General features: G+C 47.8%; 1 protein-coding gene across 1 annotated transcript; it reads right to left on the bottom strand.

The window, feature by feature from the left end:
- Window positions 1–4,738: 4,738 nt before the first annotated feature.
- On the bottom strand, window positions 4,739–9,260 carry LOC128809569 (nucleolar pre-ribosomal-associated protein 1-like). Its single transcript, XM_053981645.1, has 7 exons — window positions 9,198–9,260; window positions 7,037–7,122; window positions 6,894–6,933; window positions 6,657–6,792; window positions 6,248–6,354; window positions 5,581–5,721; window positions 4,739–4,948 (listed from the first exon to the last, which is right to left on the bottom strand). The coding sequence occupies exons 2-7, from the start codon at window positions 7,042–7,044 to the stop codon at window positions 4,928–4,930; spliced, it is 453 nt and encodes a 150-aa protein (XP_053837620.1). The 5' UTR covers window positions 7,045–7,122; window positions 9,198–9,260; the 3' UTR covers window positions 4,739–4,927.
- Between the last annotated feature and the right edge of the window lie 11,358 nt (window positions 9,261–20,618).

The following is a 20,618-nucleotide window of genomic DNA, read 5'->3' as shown; positions in this document are numbered from 1 at the left end:
AGCTCTCACCGTCCTTCCATGAGACAACCCCGGGAGCCCCCCCCCCCAAACTCCTCTTCTCCAACAGCTCCATGCAAGAGTGAGCTGAGGCAAACCCCCTAAAACAGCCGCCGGCAGGAGCCGCCCCCTCATCATCCTCACAGCTCACACCTGGGGCTGCTCTGAGCCCTCATCATCCTCACAGCTCACACCTGGGGCTGCTCTGAGCCCTCATCATCCTCACAGCTCACACCTGGCGCTGTTGCCACTCTCCAACAGCGCCTCTCCCTGTCCAGCACACAGCCCACAGACACACACCAAGCAGAAATCCACTAGGGGTGTTGGCTTTTCTTAGTCCGTCTGGTTAGACGATTAAAACACGCACATGCATTGATGGTCATTGAGGGAAAGCTTTCCAGTGGACAAAATAGTCATTTTGGAAGCACACTTTGATACACCTTCAGAAAAAGCAGAATCAGCACCAGCTCCTAAGACCCTTGCTGAGGAACCCAGCCCTCCTTGGGACACCCAAAGCAGCAGACCTCGAAAAAGGAGGGGAAAAGTCAAGCTTGGAGTGGAAAAAGAGAACATAAGTACACCAGCCTTTCAAAATGCCTGCACACAGCAATAGTGGGAACCAGTCACATTTCTCCTTTCCTTGCTTTCTGTGATGACATAAATATGAAGTAAAAACACGTTAAACAAAAGGCAGAGCTAGGATTTTACAGGTCTTCATTTTGGCAGTCTGGATGACAAACGCCTCTTACGGGACTGCGACACGTTTTGGGGACTGGCAGAGAATGGAGGCAAAAGGTGCCAGAGCGCCCTTTCTATTCCCTTCAGCCCCTGCAGCTGTTCTGATGGTTTCAGGGCACTTGCTTGGTTCATTCCTAGATCAAAACGTTATGGCATTATTTTCAAAACTACTACCCATGCCCAGTCAGAGTTTCCTACATTCCTGGATACAAATGAGTGGATAGAGAGAGGGTTTCTTTCCAAATGAATTTAGCAATACTTTCCTATTTTTACCAATACCTATAAAAACGAAACATTTGCCAGGATTTAGTAGTATTCTACACACCCCCCTCCCTGTGCATTTTGGGGCAGCTTTGGGTCCCTCGGGGGGACGGCACCCGGCAGGACCCCCCCTCATTCACCACCCACCTGCTCCTCCGCCGCAGCGTGCGTCCCTCTCCTAGGGACCTTGGGGTGCCCCAAATGACACCAGAGCCCCGAGTCTTCACCCCTTTTTCCTGGCCCCCAAAGAAGGCACAGAACGAGTCTTAACTGCCCTGGACAGCAGCCCAGCACTTGCTTCCATCCCTTTCCACATGTACATCCCCCCCGAAAGGGACTCTGCCGCAACAAGAAAGGGGGGCAGCCGCCAGAAGGGTCGAAGCTCCTGCCCAGCCTCGCTGTCACGGGCGCGGGGCAGAGAGAGGGAGCGGCAGAGACGGCGGGGACGCGGCACGGACGGCACGGCACCGAGCGGGGGCCGCTCTCAGCGCGATGCCGGCAAAGCCGCAGGTCCGGCGGGGCCGGGCGGGGTTTGACCGGCACGGGGGGATCCGCCGAGAGCCTCCGGCCCCGTGCGGGGACTCCCGCAAGGGCCCGGGGCCGCCGGGCTCCGGCCCTCTGGGCTTTATTCTCCGGCGCCCCCGGCCCCGCGGCTGCGGGCAAAGAAGGAACGGGGCGACGGCAAGAGAGGAGGGCTAGCAGGGCGTGAGACAGCGTATGGAGGGAGGGAGGTCGGGCTGTGGAGGAAAGCGGGAGGGCAAGGGAAAGGCCGGGAGCGGGGAAGAGGGACGGTGCACAGAGGAGGGAGAGAAGAGGAATAGAACGGAGGAGCGGGATAGGGACAGGGCAGTGGGGGTCGGGTTTGCGAGGGAGAGGAGGGGAGGGTCCGCGGACAAAGAACAGGAATACGGGGAGGAGGAAGGAAGGGTAGAGGGGGGGACGGGAGGGGAGACCGAAAAGGGAGAGAAAGGGGTCGGCTTTGGGGAGAGAGGGAACTAAGGGATAGAGAGAGAAAGAAGGGGAATACGGGAAGGAGGAAGAAAGGAAGAAGGATTGGTAGAGAGAGGGACAAGAGGGGGAGCCTCAGAGAGCGCCGATTCACCCCGAGCCCGCCCCGGCGGCCCGCCCTGCTCGGGATGCTGCGCTCGGCGGAGCTCGGCTCGGTTCGGCCCCACTCGGCTCCTCGCCTACACTCGGGCTGTTCTCCGCTAGACTCGGCTGGATTCGCCTCTTCGGCGCAGCTCGGCTCGCCTCAACTCGGAGCCGCTCGCTCCGCTCGGCTCCGTTCGGCTCCGCTCGGCTCCCCGCGGCAGCGCGCCTCCCGCGCACGCGCACAGCTCGCCGCTCTCCTGCCGCCGAGCCCCGCGCCCGGCCCGGCCGGCGCACGGAAACCCCCGCGCCACATCAGACCCAGCACTTTCTGCGCTAAACCCTTTCTGTCCTAGAAGGAGATAAACTTCTCTACCTCCTTCGTCTCCTCAGTTTTCTTCTTTGATTTCAAAATCAGAGTTACAAAAACCTACTCAACTACAAGACTCAGTAAGTAGCCGAGAAAGTAGTCCCGTCAATTTCAGAACCTAAAGAACACGTTATACTTAAGTTTCCACACTTAAAAAAAGAAAAATCACACACGAGTCCTACTCACTGTGTCAAGCCTTATTTAAAACACACAAAAAAACCCCTAAAAGAAATAGTTCCACAACCAAAACAGAACAAACAAGTAACACTAACTAAAACCACGCATCCAAATACACTGTTTATCAGTCACCAACCCGAAAAATCTCTTCTCAACGTGTCTCGTTTGTATACCTCCTCACAACTAACCTTATCCTTTACAAACACTAAATTGCAAATCAAAAAACTTACACATAACATAAACTCTTCAAATAACATTTATACACTCATACCCCAAATTACAGGTAAACCACCAAAAGTAAAATTACTCAAATCATTACAAACAAATACTTGTACAATATTTAGTTACAAAACAACCCCCAAACCACACAAAACCACAAAGAAGTTACCTCAAAACAGCAAACCTACAATTTAAAACAATTAATCCACTAAGACCAAACTTAACAATAATACATACAAAAAAACGCCAAAAAAAAAACCAAAAAAAAAAAACCAACCAAAAAAAAAGAACACCCACCCAAAAATACCCAATCACTCCAACACAAATTTACTTCTCAGTATCAAAACAGTACGACCTTTTAATAACCTAATTCTATTATTTCTGCATCTCTTTTAACACCTAAAATAACTACAACTCACACTTGAACCACATTAAATGAACTTACTTATTAACTAGCCAAATGAAACAATAACACATCTATAACATTAAATAAATTACTGCCAAATAGGAACATCTTTAAACATACTACCTTACAAAATAAAACAACTGTTCATTTTTTATTATTCACACACAATCATAAATATAAAACATTTAAAAAATACATAAATTGATGAAATCACAAGAAATCAATTTACAAAAACATTACAAAAATTTTAAATTAATCAATCACACATAAATAAAAAATAACGAAATAATATTTTCAAGAATTAAAACATCACTAAATAACTTAAATCATTATTAAAAACTAAAATACTCATCTTATTAATAATTACTGCTTTTTATCTCCCCTACCGATTTAAATTTTTACATAGAACTCTACAAAAATCCTTAACAAGTAGATTTATAACTTAAATTTAAAACATTTATAGATAAACATACTTCATGAATAATCTACACACCAAACAACTAAACTAACAAGAAAAACCTAATAAAATACTAATATATTCATAACATAAAACCCCCAAATCATTAACATAAAAACCCATATAAACACATGAAAATACCTACAGTTAAAAAAGACGTACCTTAATGAACAATATTCATAGCTTAATAATTCATTACAAACTCTTACCAATTAATGATTAACATTAATTACTTGATACCAATAAAATACAAGAAAATGTTACTTTAGCCAATAACTATAATAAAATATCATAACTAATAACTTAAAATCACACTTTATTAAAAATATAAAACGGTGAAGCAACGTATCATAAAAAATCCCATTATTATCACTACACAGATATACGTATATACATATATCTATATACAGATAGATAGATCATATATCCATCTCAACAGCAGCATCTGGGACCGATTCCTGTTTTCTCTCTTGTCTCCTAAATTTATTAGCCATAGAGGATGGAGTAAGGAAATCATTTTATTTATCACCTTGTTCTCCAGAAACCTGAAAAACAAAATAAAACAGAACAAAAAGAAAAAAAATAAAAGAAAACCACATTTGAAAGGCAGATCCTCACCAGCAGCTGGTCCATCTCCTACAGGAGACCATATTCTAGGGCACTTTTGGTGCACTTGCCTGAACCTGTCAGGGCACTCTGTGCTTGCAGAAGAGATTTTTTTTGTCAGGGAGAGGCAAGGGGAGGAGAAATAACGTTCTAGACAGCTCAAATCCATTACTGTGCCACTTCCTGTGCAGCAGGTCCTGTGACAGGATGGGAACTGAGGCTGCTTGAAATTTAAAAGCTAAAGACACCAGCACAAGGTGTCCTTTTGCTTTGTCAAGGAAGTGATTCCCAAATCACACAGCCCCCCCACCATCGTCCCTCCCACCACCACCTGAAAGCCTCTTGATTCTCTTCTCAAAAACACAAGGGACACCTCAGAGTTCAGCAAGTTCTGCCAGTGCAGCCCTCGGTGCCCCCGTCTCCAGGTCTGTCCCCCTTGCTTTCATCCTCAGCCACGTCATTCTTCAGCCGTGGACAGGAAATTGTCCCCATTTCTCCCGTACTTGGCTGGTTACCTTTTCTCTAAGCCGTGCAGGACCCACGAGAGGAGGCTGTGATCCTCTATCAGCTCATGGGCAGCTCTAGAGGTGACACGGGCAGCACTCTGTCATATCTCCAGAATACGACGCTGAAACAGAGAATGCAACTTGTTCTTTTACAGCCAAGATCTGATTATCTAAAATAAAATGAGCAATTTGGCTGGTACCCCATCAACTTCCAGCTAAAATGAACACCGCCTGTTCTCAGCAACTCCAGAGAAGGAAAGACATTCTCCCTTCAACGCTTCGCACCACAGGTGCTGCTCTTAAAAGAAGTATTCAGGTAGCAAGACAATTTTCTCTTTTTGTCCGAGGTTTTGATACCTGAAATCCTCAGGGTGGATGCTCCCAAACCCGAGAGCTCCCGGCAGGCGAGTTTCCCTCCTGCCGAAGCACTGTGCAGGTGACAAACGTGCTGGCTGGGGAAATAGAGACCCCAAAAAGAAAAGGCCCCGACTGCAGGAGCAAAATCACGGCACCCCCGTGAGGCTCCACGACGGCAGGAACCGGTCCCAGTTTCAGGGGATAAGGATGGGACTGGTTTAGACACAAGCAAAATTATTTCCCCATCCACACATCCACAAAACCAACAAGGAACAGATTTTCAAGAGGACCAAGGCAGAATCAGCTATTCCTTTCTGTTTGGTACTTGAGATCTCGAGGCCAATACAAGCTTTTGTGGTTTTGGGGTATTTGGGAACTGTTCTTTTTCAATTCTTACCTGGGAGCCCTGGTCACACAAAGGACTGCTGAAAAAGGCAAGAATGACCCGGAAAATCCTCTGGTAGACATAAAGCTCACAGCAATGTTTGTCACGCAGCCCTTCCCCAAGAAATCTGAGGATCCACTCACGCTCTGTTTTCTATGGGAAGCCACAAAGAAAAACACCACTGTCAGACATTCCGACACTTCCAAAGGATACCTGCTCCTAAGAGCACAAAACCCCGGTTCCCTCCGAGTGCCAGCTCAGGGCTCACCACAGCTTCTTCTGGACTTCTCCATTTCCATTCCTACCAAATTTAATCGCTAACATCCACTGGGAACAGTCAGTCTGCAGCCCAAACATGCAGTGGAAACGGAATTTTAGAAGTTGCTGTTTCTAAAATACTTCAGTTGAACTCAAAGTTACTAACCTAAACTCAAAGAGGAATTGTAGCTAGCCGGGGCAGAACATTCTCTTCTCGTGCTCACAGAGCACAACTCCTTGTGCGTTAGTGTCAAGAAAACAACCAAGACCCCACAGAAATAACATTTTGAATTCCTATAGGAAACAGAAGAAAGACGCTTCTAATTAACTACCCGTGGGAGAATGAGGTCTCGTCGTATTTTTATGGCTGTTTTTAATACATTTCTGAAGAATTACTGGATACCTAAAATGGGACTCTCACCTCAAAATCAAAACTGTAGAAAAGCTGGAGAAAGCCCGGTACCTTCCTCAGGTCCAAACACCAGTGCGACAGAAGGAATCTCTTTACCCTTATGTACACGTGCTCCTCTGTAAAGAGAAAAGGCTGGCATGGTGGAGGAGGACAGCGCTCCCAATCCACAAGCACGGACGACAATTCGTGGAAGCTGCAGTCAGTGAGCGTGCAGCGCTCCGAGCTGGGAGAACAGCCCGGCAACTGCAGAAGGCCTTTGCTCTGAGGCGCGTTCCCATTGCTGCCCACCCTCCCCTTCTCTTGCCCAGGAGGAAAAGCTCAGGCAAGAGCGCACGAGCACAGAGCAGGTGAGGGGATCGACACTCCCCAGGGCTCTGTTTTTCACCCCAGCAGTGACACACGCAGCACGTTCCAGTACCTGGCTTCAGGATCTGCTGTGCCACACGAGCAGCGCAGAGGGTGAGGGAGAAGGTGAACCTGAGGCTTGGCTGCCTGATTCCGTTCTGCACGGCATCCAAGAGATACAGCAACGGCAAGGGCCCCGGGAGAGAAGCCTGAAGCACAGCCCAAATGAACACAGCAGGAGCACAAAGACATCGATCAGCTTCCGGGACATTTCACGGGTCACACAGGTAAGAGCCCCAATTCAGCTAACCTGAGGCTTTGGCGATGTCAGGATCAAAACACCCGGAAACCTGTGAGAAAGAAACTGAACTGCACCCGGCTAAAAGCCGTCCCTGCCGACAAGTCCTTCAAACAACTTGTTCACGAGGAGGCAGGGATTGATTCAATACTCACCAGCCCATCTGGCCAAGGTCAGAGCTCTGTGCCCACCCAGGACACGGCAGCCAGCAGGGACCCTTCTCCCACTCTCCAGCACGGACCTGTGAAGCCAGGGAGAAGTTTACGGAGCAGCAACAGCCAGAAGATGCTCTCTGCTTCCGTACGCTCTCTGATCCATCACTCCCAAGGAAAGTCCCCACGGATCGGAAGCAACCACCTCTCATTTCTCCTCCGCAATCATCACTGCCTTGCCTTTCTCTGCAAGCGTTTCCTCCCGTGCCCGTCCCCAGAGCACCTTTAGTCCATCTTTTCCTCCCAACCGCAGCTCTCCAGCACAAATGCCACTCCTCACACACACAAAGCAAACAGTCATCTGCCTCAGCTTTTGGCCTAGAAAGCAAAAACCTCAACGCGTCCGCCTACGTGATTAAAACACAGAGACGCACGGGTGGACATAGATGGAAAGCTTTTCAGGAGAGAAAAGAGCTGATTCGCTAGCACGCCTCCATACAGCTTCAGAAAAATCAGAATCCACAGCAACTCCTAAGACCCCTGCTGAGGAACCCAGCCCTCCTGGGGACACCCAATGCAGCAGCTACGGGAAAAGCATGGGAGAAGCCAAGCTTGGGGTGAAAAAAAGATGACATCAATACAGCAGCCTGTAAAAAGCCTTCACACAGCAACAGTGGGAACCAGTCCCATTTGCTCCGTCCCTGCTTTTTGGGATGACACAAACAGGAAATGAAAACACGTGCAACACAAGGCACACCTATAGGGTGTACCAGGTGCTCCTTTTGGCAGCGTGGATGACAAAGGTCTCTCTCTGCGCACTTACAGGCAGCCCGGTTGCAATCCATCCTTAGCCCAAGCCTTCCTCGCCTCCCATTCGCCAGCGCTCTGCTCTGGCCTTTGGAGCGCTGGCCCCGTCCTCCCGCAGCAGCACGGCACCGGAACACAGCGAGGCAAAGCGTGCCGGAGCCGCCCGTGCTGTCAGCGTACCTGTCAGCTCCCGGCGGTGGGCAACTCCGGCCCTGCGGGCAAGGGGGAGACGGCTCGGGCACCTCCAGCGGCTGCTCTGCCCCGATGCTTTCGCGTTCTCCTGCATTTCCCTGCAGCGGAGGGGGTCCGGGACGGGGGCGGATCGTGTCAGAGTGGAGACGGCGGGGAAGCACGGGGAGGCGGCGGGAACGCGGCGGGACGAGACGGGGACGCGGCGGGACGGCGACGACTCGCTTGACCTTCCAAAGATGGCGGCAGGAGGGGCGGGGAAAGCCGGGGCCCCGCTCCGCCGCCCGCGCGCCGCCCCGGCGGCATTTTCCGGCACGCGGTCGCTTCCAGCGTCTAGAGAGGGACGCGCGCGGGGATCGGGAAAGGGGAGTGCAGCCCTGTTCCGACGCCGCTCGCCCCCCGCCCGCCGCCCCCGGCCCGTGAGCGCTGCGACCGCGCCTCCGCCGCCCGCCGAAAGCGGCCCCGCCGGGCCGCCCTCGCCGCTGCCGTTCTTCTCGGTCATCGGGTCCCTTTGCTCTCCCGAATCTCCTTCACCCCTCCCCTCTATTTACAGACACCGCCCCGCTTGCCGCTCGCTCCCGCGCCTCGCCCTTCCCACGCTCGGCAGCCGTCCTTCCCCCCTCAGCCGGCACCCAGCGGCGAGGGGCAGGGCGCTGGCTGGGGGCGGCTGCAGTACCGCTCTCTGTCCACAAGGCGGCAGCACCGCCGCCGGCCACAGCCGGGGGCTGCCGCTCGCCCGGAGGGAAGGGAGGCAGAAAAGAACGGGGGCGATCCCCTTGGAAAAATCCTGAAAAATAAATGGCCCAAAAAACACCCGCACACAAACTAAAACACACTGCCTCTAACCCAATACAACCCCTCCAAAATCCTTTTCTTTTAAACTCTCTCTAACTATCTTTCATATTTATACTTTTCACATTCCCATTTATCATGTATATTGATGCATGATGTTATTTCGATTCTATATTAAATATCTTCCTATGACTTCTATTTATTTCTATTTTATCTTTTTATAGATCTAGATATATATATGATACATTTCTATATTTATATTGCAAAAATAGTTCTGTTATTTAAAATAAAAGCCCTGCCTGTAACCAAATTCTAGCTCTATGATATTAATATTAACGATCTCTTATTTAAAAGAAAAATGCTGCCTGAAACCCACCCGCCCGCGGCGCAAGTGTGGCAACAGCCCGTGTCCGCAGTACTGGCAAGGCCGCGGGAAATCCCGGCGGGGCGGCGCCTGCGTGGCGCGCGGGCAGTGCAGCACGCGGACCACGATTTTCCCGCGCTTTTTTTTTTTTTTTTTTTTTTTTTTTTTTTTTTTTTTTTTTTCCCCTATCTGCCATATTGAGAAGGTCAAGAGTGTCCCGGCCGCCGCGACACTTTCAAGATGGCGGCCGCGTGAGGCCCTCGGAAGGGAGAGGCGTTTTTGCCGATGCCTGTCGGCGCCCGCTCACAACCTGACCGCCCGCGCAGCCGCTGAGCTCACAGTCCGTGGCCACGACACGGGAAAAAGCGAAAAAAATCCCGCGGGGCGGCGCCGGCGTCAGGGTGGCGTGCAGGCAGTGCAGTAAACAGACCGTGGTCCTCGTTTTTCCCGCCTTTTTTGCCGCCATATTGGGAAGGTCAAGCGAGTCCGCGACAACCCACTCCCAAGATGGCGGCCGCGGGAGGACCTCGGGCGAGGGCTGCAGTCCCGCACTCTGGCCACAAGGCGGCGGCACTGCCGCCCGCCCTGGGGCTGCAGGCGGGGAAGGCGCGCAAAGAAGAACAGGCGCGACCCCCTTCAAAACATCCTCTGCAATAAATGCCCCTAAACAGCCCGCACGAAACCAAAAAACACCGACAAAAAAAAAAAAAAACAACAACAAAAAAAAAAACTGCCTCTAACCCAATAATAACCAAAATAAAAAATCTTTTCTTTTAAGCTATATTTCAATCTATATTATTTTTATATTTTTTATATTTATATTCACATTTTGATTTAAAATGTATACTGATGTATAATGATCATTTTATAATTTCTTACATTCATTCATATTACTTAAAGTTTATTTTATTTTATATTTTTATGCATGTCTAAATATATTGATTACATATTTCTATATTTAGATTGATATTTCTAAAAGGTTTATATTTTTAAAAATAAAATCCCTGCATCTATCCAAGTAAAAACCTAAAAAAAAAAAAAAAAAAAAAAAAACCTCTTTTAAACTGTTTGTAAATTTATCTATATATTTTTCGCATTTATATTCAAATTTGCATTTTAAAGGTAGATTGATATATGTCGTTATTTATATTCTATCTCTTCCTATTGCTTATTTTTACTTATATTTTATATTTTTATATCTATCTTTATACATTGATTATATATTTTTATATTTAGAAGTCTATCAAAATAAAATGTATATTCATATTTTTTTAAATAAAAACCCTGCCTCGAACCAAATAAAAACCAAAAAAGCCCTTTCTTTAAACAATATTTAAATATTTATAGCATATTTTCATCATTATAATCACATTTGCATTTATACTTTCTATGGATGGATTATATTTATAAATGTATATAATATATATAATAAGATAACAAGATAGATAAAATATTATATATATTATATTTCATACATACTGCTAATACTTCTATTTACTTACATTTTAATTTTTATATAGATTTTAATGTACGTATGATATACTTCTATACATAGATTTCTAACTTATTTATATTTCTAATTTTTACAATAAAAACCCTGCCTACTAACAAATACAAAATTTTAAAAATCCTTTTATTTTAAACTATATTTGAATATTTCTATATTCATGCTTTTGATATTTACATTTACATGCTCTTGTATATTATATTACAGTATATTGACGTACTATATTTAGATAGATATAATATATTACATGTAATGTGGTATAATAAGACATATACACTAGAATATCTATGAGGTATTGTATCGATTTCTGTGATTTTGTATTTTTTTCTATTTTCTATTTATATTTATATATACACGTATATTAATTATACATTACATCCTCACAGCGCATACCTGGGGCTGTTCTGGCTTTCTTTCCAAATGAATTTAGCAATACTTTCCTATTTTTACCAATACCTATAAAAACGAAACATTTGCCAGGATTTAGTAGTATTCTACACACCCCCCTCCCTGTGCATTTTGGGGGCAGCTTTGGGTCCCTCGGGGGGACGGCACCCGGCAGGACCCCCCCTCATTCGCCACCCACCTGCTCCTCCGCCGCAGCGTGCGTCCCTCTCCTAGGGACCTTAGGGTGCCCCAAATGACACCAGAGCCCCGAGTCTTCACCCCTTTTTCCTGGCCCCCAAAGAAGGCACAGAACGAGTCTTAACTGCCCTGGACAGCAGCCCAGCACTTGCTTCCATCCCTTTCCACATGTACATCCCCCCCGAAAGGGACTCTGCCGCAACAAGAAAGGGGGGCAGCCGCCAGAAGGGTCGAAGCTCCTGCCCAGCCTCGCTGTCACGGGCGAGGGGCAGGGAGAGGGAGCGGCAGAGACGGCGGGGACGCGGCACGGACGGCACGGCACCGAGCGGGGGCCGCTCTCAGCGCGATGCCGGCAAAGCCGCAGGTCCGGCGGGGCCGGGCGGGGTTTGACCGGCACGGGGGGATCCGCCGAGAGCCTCCGGCCCCGTGCGGGGGGACTCCCGCAAGGGCCCGGGGCCGCCGGGCTCCGGCCCTCTGGGCTTTATGCTCCGGCGCCCCCGGCCCCGCGGCTGCGGGGAAAGAAGGAACGGGGCGACGGCAAGAGAGGAGGGCTAGCAGGGCGTGAGACAGCGTATGGAGGGAGGGAGGTCGGGCTGTGGAGGAAAGCGGGAGGGCAAGGGAAAGGCCGGGAGCGGGGAAGAGGGACGGTGCACAGAGGAGGGAGAGAAGAGGAATAGAACGGAGGAGCGGGATAGGGACAGGGCAGTGGGGGTCGGGTTTGCGAGGGAGAGGAGGGGAGGGTCCGCGGACAAAGAACAGGAATACGGGGAGGAGGAAGGAAGGGTAGAGGGGGGGACGGGAGGGGAGACCGAAAAGGGAGAGAAAGGGGTCGGCTTTGGGGAGAGAGGGAACTAAGGGATAGAGAGAGAAAGAAGGGGAATACGGGAAGGAGGAAGAAAGGAAGAAGGATTGGTAGAGAGAGGGACAAGAGGGGGAGCCTCAGAGAGCGCCGATTCACCCCGAGCCCGCCCCGGCGGCCCGCCCTGCTCGGGATGCTGCGCTCGGCGGAGCTCGGCTCGGTTCGGCCCCACTCGGCTCCTCGCCTACACTCGGGCTGTTCTCCGCTAGACTCGGCTGGATTCGCCTCTTCGGCGCAGCTCGGCTCGCCTCAACTCGGAGCCGCTCGCTCCGCTCGGCTCCGTTCGGCTCCGCTCGGCTCCCCGCGGCAGCGCGCCTCCCGCGCACGCGCACAGCTCGCCGCTCTCCTGCCGCCGAGCCCCGCGCCCGGCCCGGCCGGCGCACGGAAACCCCCGCGCCACATCAGAGCCAGCACTTTCTGCGCTAAACCCTTTCTGTCCTAGAAGGAGATAAACTTCTCTACCTCCTTCGTCTCCTCAGTTTTCTTCTTTGATTTCAAAATCAGAGTTACAAAAACCTACTCAACTACAAGACTCAGTAAGTAGCCGAGAAAGTAGTCCCGTCAATTTCAGAACCTAAAGAACACGTTATACTTAAGTTTCCACACTTAAAAAAAGAAAAATCACACACGAGTCCTACTCACTGTGTCAAGCCTTATTTAAAACACACAAAAAAACCCTAAAAGAAATCGTTCCACAACCAAAACAGAACAAACAAGTAACACTAACTAAAACCACGCATCCAAATACACTGTTTATCAGTCACCAACCCGAAAAATCTCTTTTCAACGTGTCTCGTTTGTATACCTCCTCACAACTAACCTTATCCTTTACAAACACTAAATTGCAAATCAAAAAACTTACACATAACATAAACTCTTCAAATAACATTTATACACTCATACCCCAAATTACAGGTAAACCACCAAAAGTAAAATTACTCAAATCATTACAAACAAATACTTGTACAATATTTAGTTACAAAACAACCCCCAAACCACACAAAACCACAAAGAAGTTACCTCAAAACAGCAAACCTACAATTTAAAACAATTAATCCACTAAGACCAAACTTAACAATAATACATTAAAAAAACACCAAAAAAAAAAAAAAAAACCAAAAAAACCACAAACAAACAACCAAAAAAAAAGAACACCCACCCAAAAATACCCAATCGCTCCAACACAAATTTACTTCTCAGGATCAAAACAGTACAACCTTTTAATAACCTAATTCTATTATTTCTGCATCTCTTTTAACACCTAAAATAACTACAACTCACACTTGAACCACATTAAATGAACTTACTTATTAACTAGCCAAATGAAACAATAACACATCTATAACATTAAATAAATTACTGCCAAATAGGAACATCTTTAAACATACTACCTTACAAAATAAAACAACTGTTCATTTTTTATTATTCACACACAATCATAAACATAAAACATTTAAAAAATATATAAATTGATGAAATCACAAGAAATCAATTTACAAAAACATTACAACAATTTTAAATTAATCAATCACACATAAATAAAAAATAACGAAATAATATTTTCAAGAATTAAAACATCACTAAATAACTTAAATCATTATTAAAAACTAAAATACTCATTAATAATTACTGCTTTTTATCTCCCCTACCGATTTAAATTTTTACATAGAACTCTACAAAAATCCTTAACAAGTAGATTTATAACTTAAATTTAAAACATTTATAGATAAACATACTTCATGAATAATCTACACACCAAACAACTAAACTAACAAGAAAAACCTAATAAAATACTAATATATTCATAACATCAAAACCCCAAATCATTAACATAAAAACCCATATAAACACATGAAAATACCTACAGTTAAAAAAGACGTACCTTAATGAACAATATTCATAGCTTAATAATTCATTACAAACTCTTACCAATTAACGATTAACATTAATTACTTGATACCAATAAAATACAAGAAAATGTTACTTTAGCCAATAACTATAATAAAATATCATAACTAATAACTTAAAATCACACTTTATTAAAAATATAAAACGGTGAAGCAACGTATCATCAAAAATCCCATTATTATCACTACACAGCTATACGTATATACATATATCTATCTACAGATAGATAGATCATATATCCATCTCAACAGCAGCATCTGGGACCGATTCCTGTTTTCTCTCTTGTCTCCTAAATTTATTAGCCATAGAGGATGGAGTAAGGAAATCATTTTATTTATCACCTTGTTCTCCAGAAACCTGAAAAACAAAATAAAACAGAACAAAAAGAAAAAAAAGAAAAGAAAACCACATTTGAAAGGCAGATCCTCACCAGCAGCTGGTCCATCTCCTACGGGGGACCATATTCTAGGGCACTTTTGGTGCACTTGCCTGAACCTGTCAGGGCACTCTGTGCCTGCAGAAGAGATTTTTTTTTTTGTCAGGGAGAGGCAAGGGGAGGAGAAATAACGTTCTAGACAGCTCAAATCCATTACTGTGCCACTTCCTGTGCAGCAGGTCCTGTGACAGGATGGGAACTGAGGCTGCTTGAAATTTAAAAGCTAAAGACACCAGCACAAGGTGTCCTTTTGCTTTGTCAAGGAAGTGATTCCCAAATCACACAGCCCCCCCACCATCGTCCCTCCTACCACCACCTGAAAGCCTCTTGATTCTCTTCTCAAAAACACAAGGGACACCTCAGAGTTCAGCAAGTTCTGCCAGTGCAGCCCTCGGTGCCCCCGTCTCCAGGTCTGTCCCCCTTGCTTTCATCCTCTGCCACGTCATTCTTCAGCCGTGGACAGGAAATTGTCCCCATTTCTCCCGTACTTCCCTGGTTACCTTTTCTCTAAGCCGTGCAGGACCCCCGAGAGGAGGCTGTGATCCTCTATCAGCTCATGGGCAGCTCTAGAGGTGACACGGGCAGCACTCTGTCATATCTCCAGAATACGACGCTGAAACAGAGAATGCAACTTGTTCTTTTACAGCCAAGATCTGATTATCTAAAATAAAATGAGCAATTTGGCTGGTACCCGATCAACTCCCAGCTAAAACGAACACCGCCTGTTCTCAGCAACTCCAGAGAAGGAAAGACATTCTCCCTTCAACGCTTCGCACCACAGGTGCTGCTCTTACAAGAAGTATTCAGGTAGCAAGACAATTTTCTCTTTTTGTCCGAGGTTTTGATACCTGAAATCCTCAGGGTGGATGCTCCCAAACCTGAGAGCTCCCGGCAGGCGAGGTTCCCTCCTGCCGAAGCACTGTGCAGGTGACAAACGTGCTGGCTGGGGAAATAGAGACCCCAAAAAGAAAAGGCCCCGACTGCAGGAGCAAAACCACGGCACCCCCGTGAGGCTCCACGACGGCAGGAACCGGTCCCAGTTTCAGGGGATAAGGATGGGACCGGTTTAGACACAAGCAAAATTATTTCTCCCTCCACACATCCACAAAACCAACAAGGAACAGATTTTCAAGAGGACCAAGGCAGAATCAGCTATTCCTTTCTGTTTGGTACTTGAGATCTCGAGGCCAATACAAGCTTTTGTGGTTTTGGGGTATTTGGGAACTGTTCTTTTTCAATTCTTACCTGGGAGCCCTGGTCACACAAAGGACTGCTGAAAAAGGCAAGAATGACCTGGAAAATCCTCTGGTAGACATAGAGCTCACAGCAATGTTTGTCACGCAGCCCTTCCCCAAGAAATCTGAGGATCCACTCGTGCTGTTTTGTACTGGAAGCCATAAAGAAAAATACCACCGTCAGACATTCCGACATTTCCAAAGGATACCTGCTCCTAAGAGCACAAAACCCCGGTTCCCTCTGAGTGCCAGCTCAGGAATTACCACAGCTTGTTCTGGACTTCTCAATTTTCCATTCCTACCAAATTTAATCGCTAACATCCATTGGGAACAGTCAGTCTGCAGCCCAAACATGCAGTGGAAATGGAATTTTAGAAGTTGCTGTTTCTAAAATACTTCAGTTGAACTCCAAGTTACTAACCTAAACTCAAAGAGGAATTGTAGCTAGCCGGGGCAGAACATTCTTTTCTTGTGCTCACAGAGCATACACAGCACAACTCATTGTGCGTTAGTATTAAGAAGACAACAAAAACCTCACAGAAATAACATTTTGAATTCCTACATGAAACAGAAGAAAGACGCTTCTAATTAACTACCTGTGGGAGAATGAGGTTTCATTGTATTTTTGCGGCTGTTTCTAATACATTTCTGAAGAATTACTGGGTACCTAAAATGGGACTCTTACCTCAAAATCAAAACTGTAGAAAAGCTGGAGAAAACCTGGTACCTTTCTCAGGTCCAAATACCGGTGTGACAGAAGGAATCTCTTTACCCTTATGTACACGTGCTCCTCTGTAAAGAGAAAAAGCTGGCATGGTGGAGGAGGACAGCGCTCCCAATCCACAAGCACGGATGACAATTTGTGGAAGCTGCAGTCAGTGAGCGTGCAGTGCTCTGAGCTGGGAGAACAGCCCGGCAACTGCAGAAGGCCTTTGCTCTGAGGCGCGTTCCCATTGCTGCCCACCCTCCCCTTCTCTTGCCCAGGAGGAAAAGCTCAGGCAAGAGCGCACGAGCACAGAGCAGGTGAGGGGACCGACACTCCCCAGGGCTCTGTTTTTCACCCCAGCAGTGACACACGCAGCACGTTCCAGTACCTGGCTTCAGGATCTGCTGTGCCACACGAGCAGCGCAGAGGGTGAGGGAGAAGGTGAACCTGAGGCTTGGCTGCCTGATTCCGTTCTGCACGGCATCCAAGAGATACAGCAACGGCAAGGGCCCCGGGAGAGAAGCCTGAAGCACAGCCCAAATGAACACAGCAGGAGCACAAAGACATCGATCAGCTTCCGGGACATTTCACGGGTCACACAGGTAAGAGCCCCAGTTCAGCAAATCTGAGGGTTTGGTGACGTCAGGATCAAAACACCCGGAAACCTGTGAGAAAGAAACTGAACTGCACCCGGCTAAAAGCCGTCCCTGCCTCAAACTCCTTCAAACAACTTGTTCACGAGGAGGCAGGGATTGATTCAATACTCACCAGCCCATCTGGCCAAGGTCAGAGCTCTGTGCCCACCCAGGACACGGCAAACAGCAGGGACCTTTCTCCCACTCTCCAGCACGGACCTGTGAAGCCAGGGAGAAGTTTACAGAACAGAAGCAGCCAGAAGATGCTCTCTACTTCCATATGCTCTCTGATCGATCATTCCCAAGGAAAGTCCCCACGGATCGGAAGCAACAACCTCTCATTTCTCCTCCGCAATCATCACTGCTTGCCTTTCTGTGCGTTTCCTCCCGTGCCCGTCCCCAGAGCACATTAAGTCCATCTTTTGTTCCCAACCGCAGCTCTCCAGCACAAATGCCACTCCTCACACACACAAAGCAAACACTCATCTGCCTCAGCTTTTGGCCTAGAAAGTAAAAACCTCAACGCGTCCGCCTACGTGATTAAAACACAGAGACGCACGGGTGGACATAGATGGAAAGCTTTTCAGGAGAGAAAAGAGATGATTCGCTAGCACGCCTCCATACAGCTTCAGAAAAATCAGAATCCACAGCAACTCCTAAGACCCCCTGCTGAGGAACCCAGCCCTCCTGGGAACACCCAATTCAGCAGCCACGGGAAAAGGATGGGAGAAGCCAAGCTTGGGGTGAAAAAAAGATGACATCAATACAGCAGCCTGTAAAAAGCCTTCACACAGCAACAGTGGGAACCAGTCCCATTTGCTCCGTCCCTGCTTTTTGCGATGACACAAACAGGAAATGAAAACACGTGAAACACAAGGCACACCTATAGGGCGTACCAGGTGCTCCTTTTGGCAGCGTGGACGACAAAGGTCTCTCTGCGCACTTACAGGCAGCCCGGTTGCAATCCATCCTTAGCCCAAGCCTTCCTCGCCTCCCATTCGCCAGCGCTCTGCGCTGGCCTTTGGAGCGCTGGCCCCGTCCTCCCGCAGCAGCACGGCACCGGAACACAGCGAGGCAAAGCGTGCCGGAGCCGCCCGTGCTGTCAGCGTACCTGTCAGCTCCCGGCGGTGGGCAACTCCGGCCCTGCGGGCAAGGGGGAGACGGCTCGGGCACCTCCAGCGGCTGCTCTGCCCCGATGCTTTCGCGTTCTCCTGCATTTCCCTGCAGCGGAGGGGGTCCGGGACGGGGGCGGATCGTGTCAGAGTGGAGACGGCGGGGAAGCACGGGGAGGCGGCGGGAACGCGGCGGGACGAGACGGGGACGCGGCGGGACGGCGACGACTCGCTTGACCTTCCAAAGATGGCGGCAGGAGGGGCGGGGAAAGCCGGGGCCCCGCTCCGCCGCCCGCGCGCCGCCCCGGCGGCATTTTCCGGCACGCGGTCGCTTCCAGCGTCTAGAGAGGGACGCGCGCGGGGATCGGGAAAGGGGAGTGCAGCCCTGTTCCGACGCCGCTCGCCCCCCGCCCGCCGCCCCCGGCCCGTGAGCGCTGCGACCGCGCCTCCGCCGCCCGCCGAAAGCGGCCCCGCCGGGCCGCCCTCGCCGCTGCCGTTCTTCTCGGTCATCGGGTCCCTTTGCTCTCCCGAATCTCCTTCACCCCTCCCCTCTATTTACAGACACCGCCCCGCTTGCCGCTCGCTCCCGCGCCTCGCCCTTCCCACGCTCGGCAGCCGTCCTTCCCCCCTCAGCCGGCACCCAGCGGCGAGGGGCAGGGCGCTGGCTGGGGGGGGGCTGCAGTACCGCTCTCTGTCCACAAGGCGGCAGCACCGCCGCCGGCCACAGCCGGGGGCTGCCGCTCGCCCGGAGGGAAGGGAGGCAGAAAAGAACGGGGGCGATCCCCTTGGAAAAATCCTGAAAAATAAATGGCCCAAAACTAACAACTAAAAACAACAAACTAACAAACTAAAACACACTGCCTCTAACCCAATACAACCCCTCCAAAATCCTTTTCTTTTAAACTCTCTCTAACTATCTCTCATATTTATACTTTTCACATTCCCATTTATCATGTATATTGATGCATGATGTTATTTCGATTCTATATTAAATATCTTCCTATGACCTCTATTTATTTCTATTTTATCTTTTTATAGATCTAGATATATATATGATACATTTCTATATTTATATTGCAAAAATAGTTCTGTTATTTAAAATAAAAGCCCTGCCTGTAACCAAATTCTAGCTCTATGATATTAATATTAACGATCTCTTATTTAAAAGAAAAATGCTGCCTGAAACCCACCCGCCCGCGGCGCAAGTGTGGCAACAGCCCGTGTCCGCAGTACTGGCAAGGCCGCGGGAAATCCCGGCGGGGCGGCGCCTGCGTGGCGCGCGGGCAGTGCAGCACGCGGACCACGATTTTCCCGCGCTTTTTTTTTTTTTTTTTTGCTTTTTTTTTTTTATCCGCCATATTGAGAAGGTCAAGAGTGTCCCGGCCGCCGCGACACTTTCAAGATGGCGGCCGCGTGAGGCCCTCGGAAGGGAGAGGCGTTTTTGCCGATGCCTGTCGGCGCCCGCTCACAACCTGACCGCCCGCGCAGCCGCTGAGCTCACAGTCCGTGGCCACGACAAGGGAAAAAGCGAAAAAAATCCCGCGGGGCGGCGCCGGCGTCAGGGTGGCGTGCAGGCAGTGCAGTAAACAGACCGTGGTCCTCGTTTTTCCCGCCTTTTTTGCCGCCATATTGGGAAGGTCAAGCGAGTCCGCGACAACCCACTCCCAAGATGGCGGCCGCGGGAGGACCTCGGGCGAGGGCTGCAGTACCGCACTCTGGCCACAAGGCGGCGGCACTGCCGCCCGCCCTGGGGCTGCAGGCGGGGAAGGCGCGCAAAGAAGAACAGGCGCGACCCCCTTCAAAACATCCTCTGCAATAAATGCCCCTAAACAGCCCGCACGAAACCAAAAAACACCGACAAAAAAAAAAAAAAAAAAAAAAAAAACCTGCCTCTAACCCAATAATAACCAAAATAAAAAATCTTTTCTTTTAAGCTATATTTCAATCTATATTATTTTTATATTTTTTATATTTCTATTCACATTTTGATTTAAAATGTATACTGATGTATAATGATCATTTTATAATTTCTTACATTCATTCATATTACTTAAAGTTTATTTTATTTTATATTTTTATGCATGTCTTAATATATTGATTACATATTTCTATATTTAGATTGATATTTCTAAAAGGTTTATATTTTTAAAAATAAAATCCCTGCATCTATCCAAGTAAAAACCTAAAAAAAAAAAAAAAAAAAACTCTTTTAAACTGTTTGTAAATTTATCTATATATTTTTCGCATTTATATTCAAATTTGCATTTTAAAGGTAGATTGATATATGTCGTTATTTATATTCTATCTCTTCCTATTGCTTATTTTTACTTATATTTTATATTTTTATATCTATCTTTATACATTGATTATATATTTTTATATTTAGAAGTCTATCAAAATAAAATGTATATTCATATTTTTTTTAATAAAAACCCTGCCTCGAACCAAAT

The sequence above is a fragment of the Vidua macroura genome, chromosome 1 (assembly GCF_024509145.1).
Source record: "Vidua macroura isolate BioBank_ID:100142 chromosome 1, ASM2450914v1, whole genome shotgun sequence".
Lineage (NCBI taxonomy): Eukaryota > Metazoa > Chordata > Aves > Passeriformes > Viduidae > Vidua > Vidua macroura.
The sequence above is the reverse complement of the archived record's forward strand: the minus strand, read 5'-3'. Positions and strand labels throughout refer to the sequence as shown.

Coding starts and splice junctions, on each gene's coding strand:
- LOC128809569 (XM_053981645.1), bottom strand. Junction 6,793..6,893: donor TGACATCGCCAAAGCCTCAG/GTTAGCTGAATT, acceptor GCTGTGCTTCAG/GCTTCTCTCCCGGGGCCCTT. Junction 6,355..6,656: donor ACAGCAGATCCTGAAGCCAG/GTACTGGAACGT, acceptor TTCTCTTTACAG/AGGAGCACGTGTACATAAGG.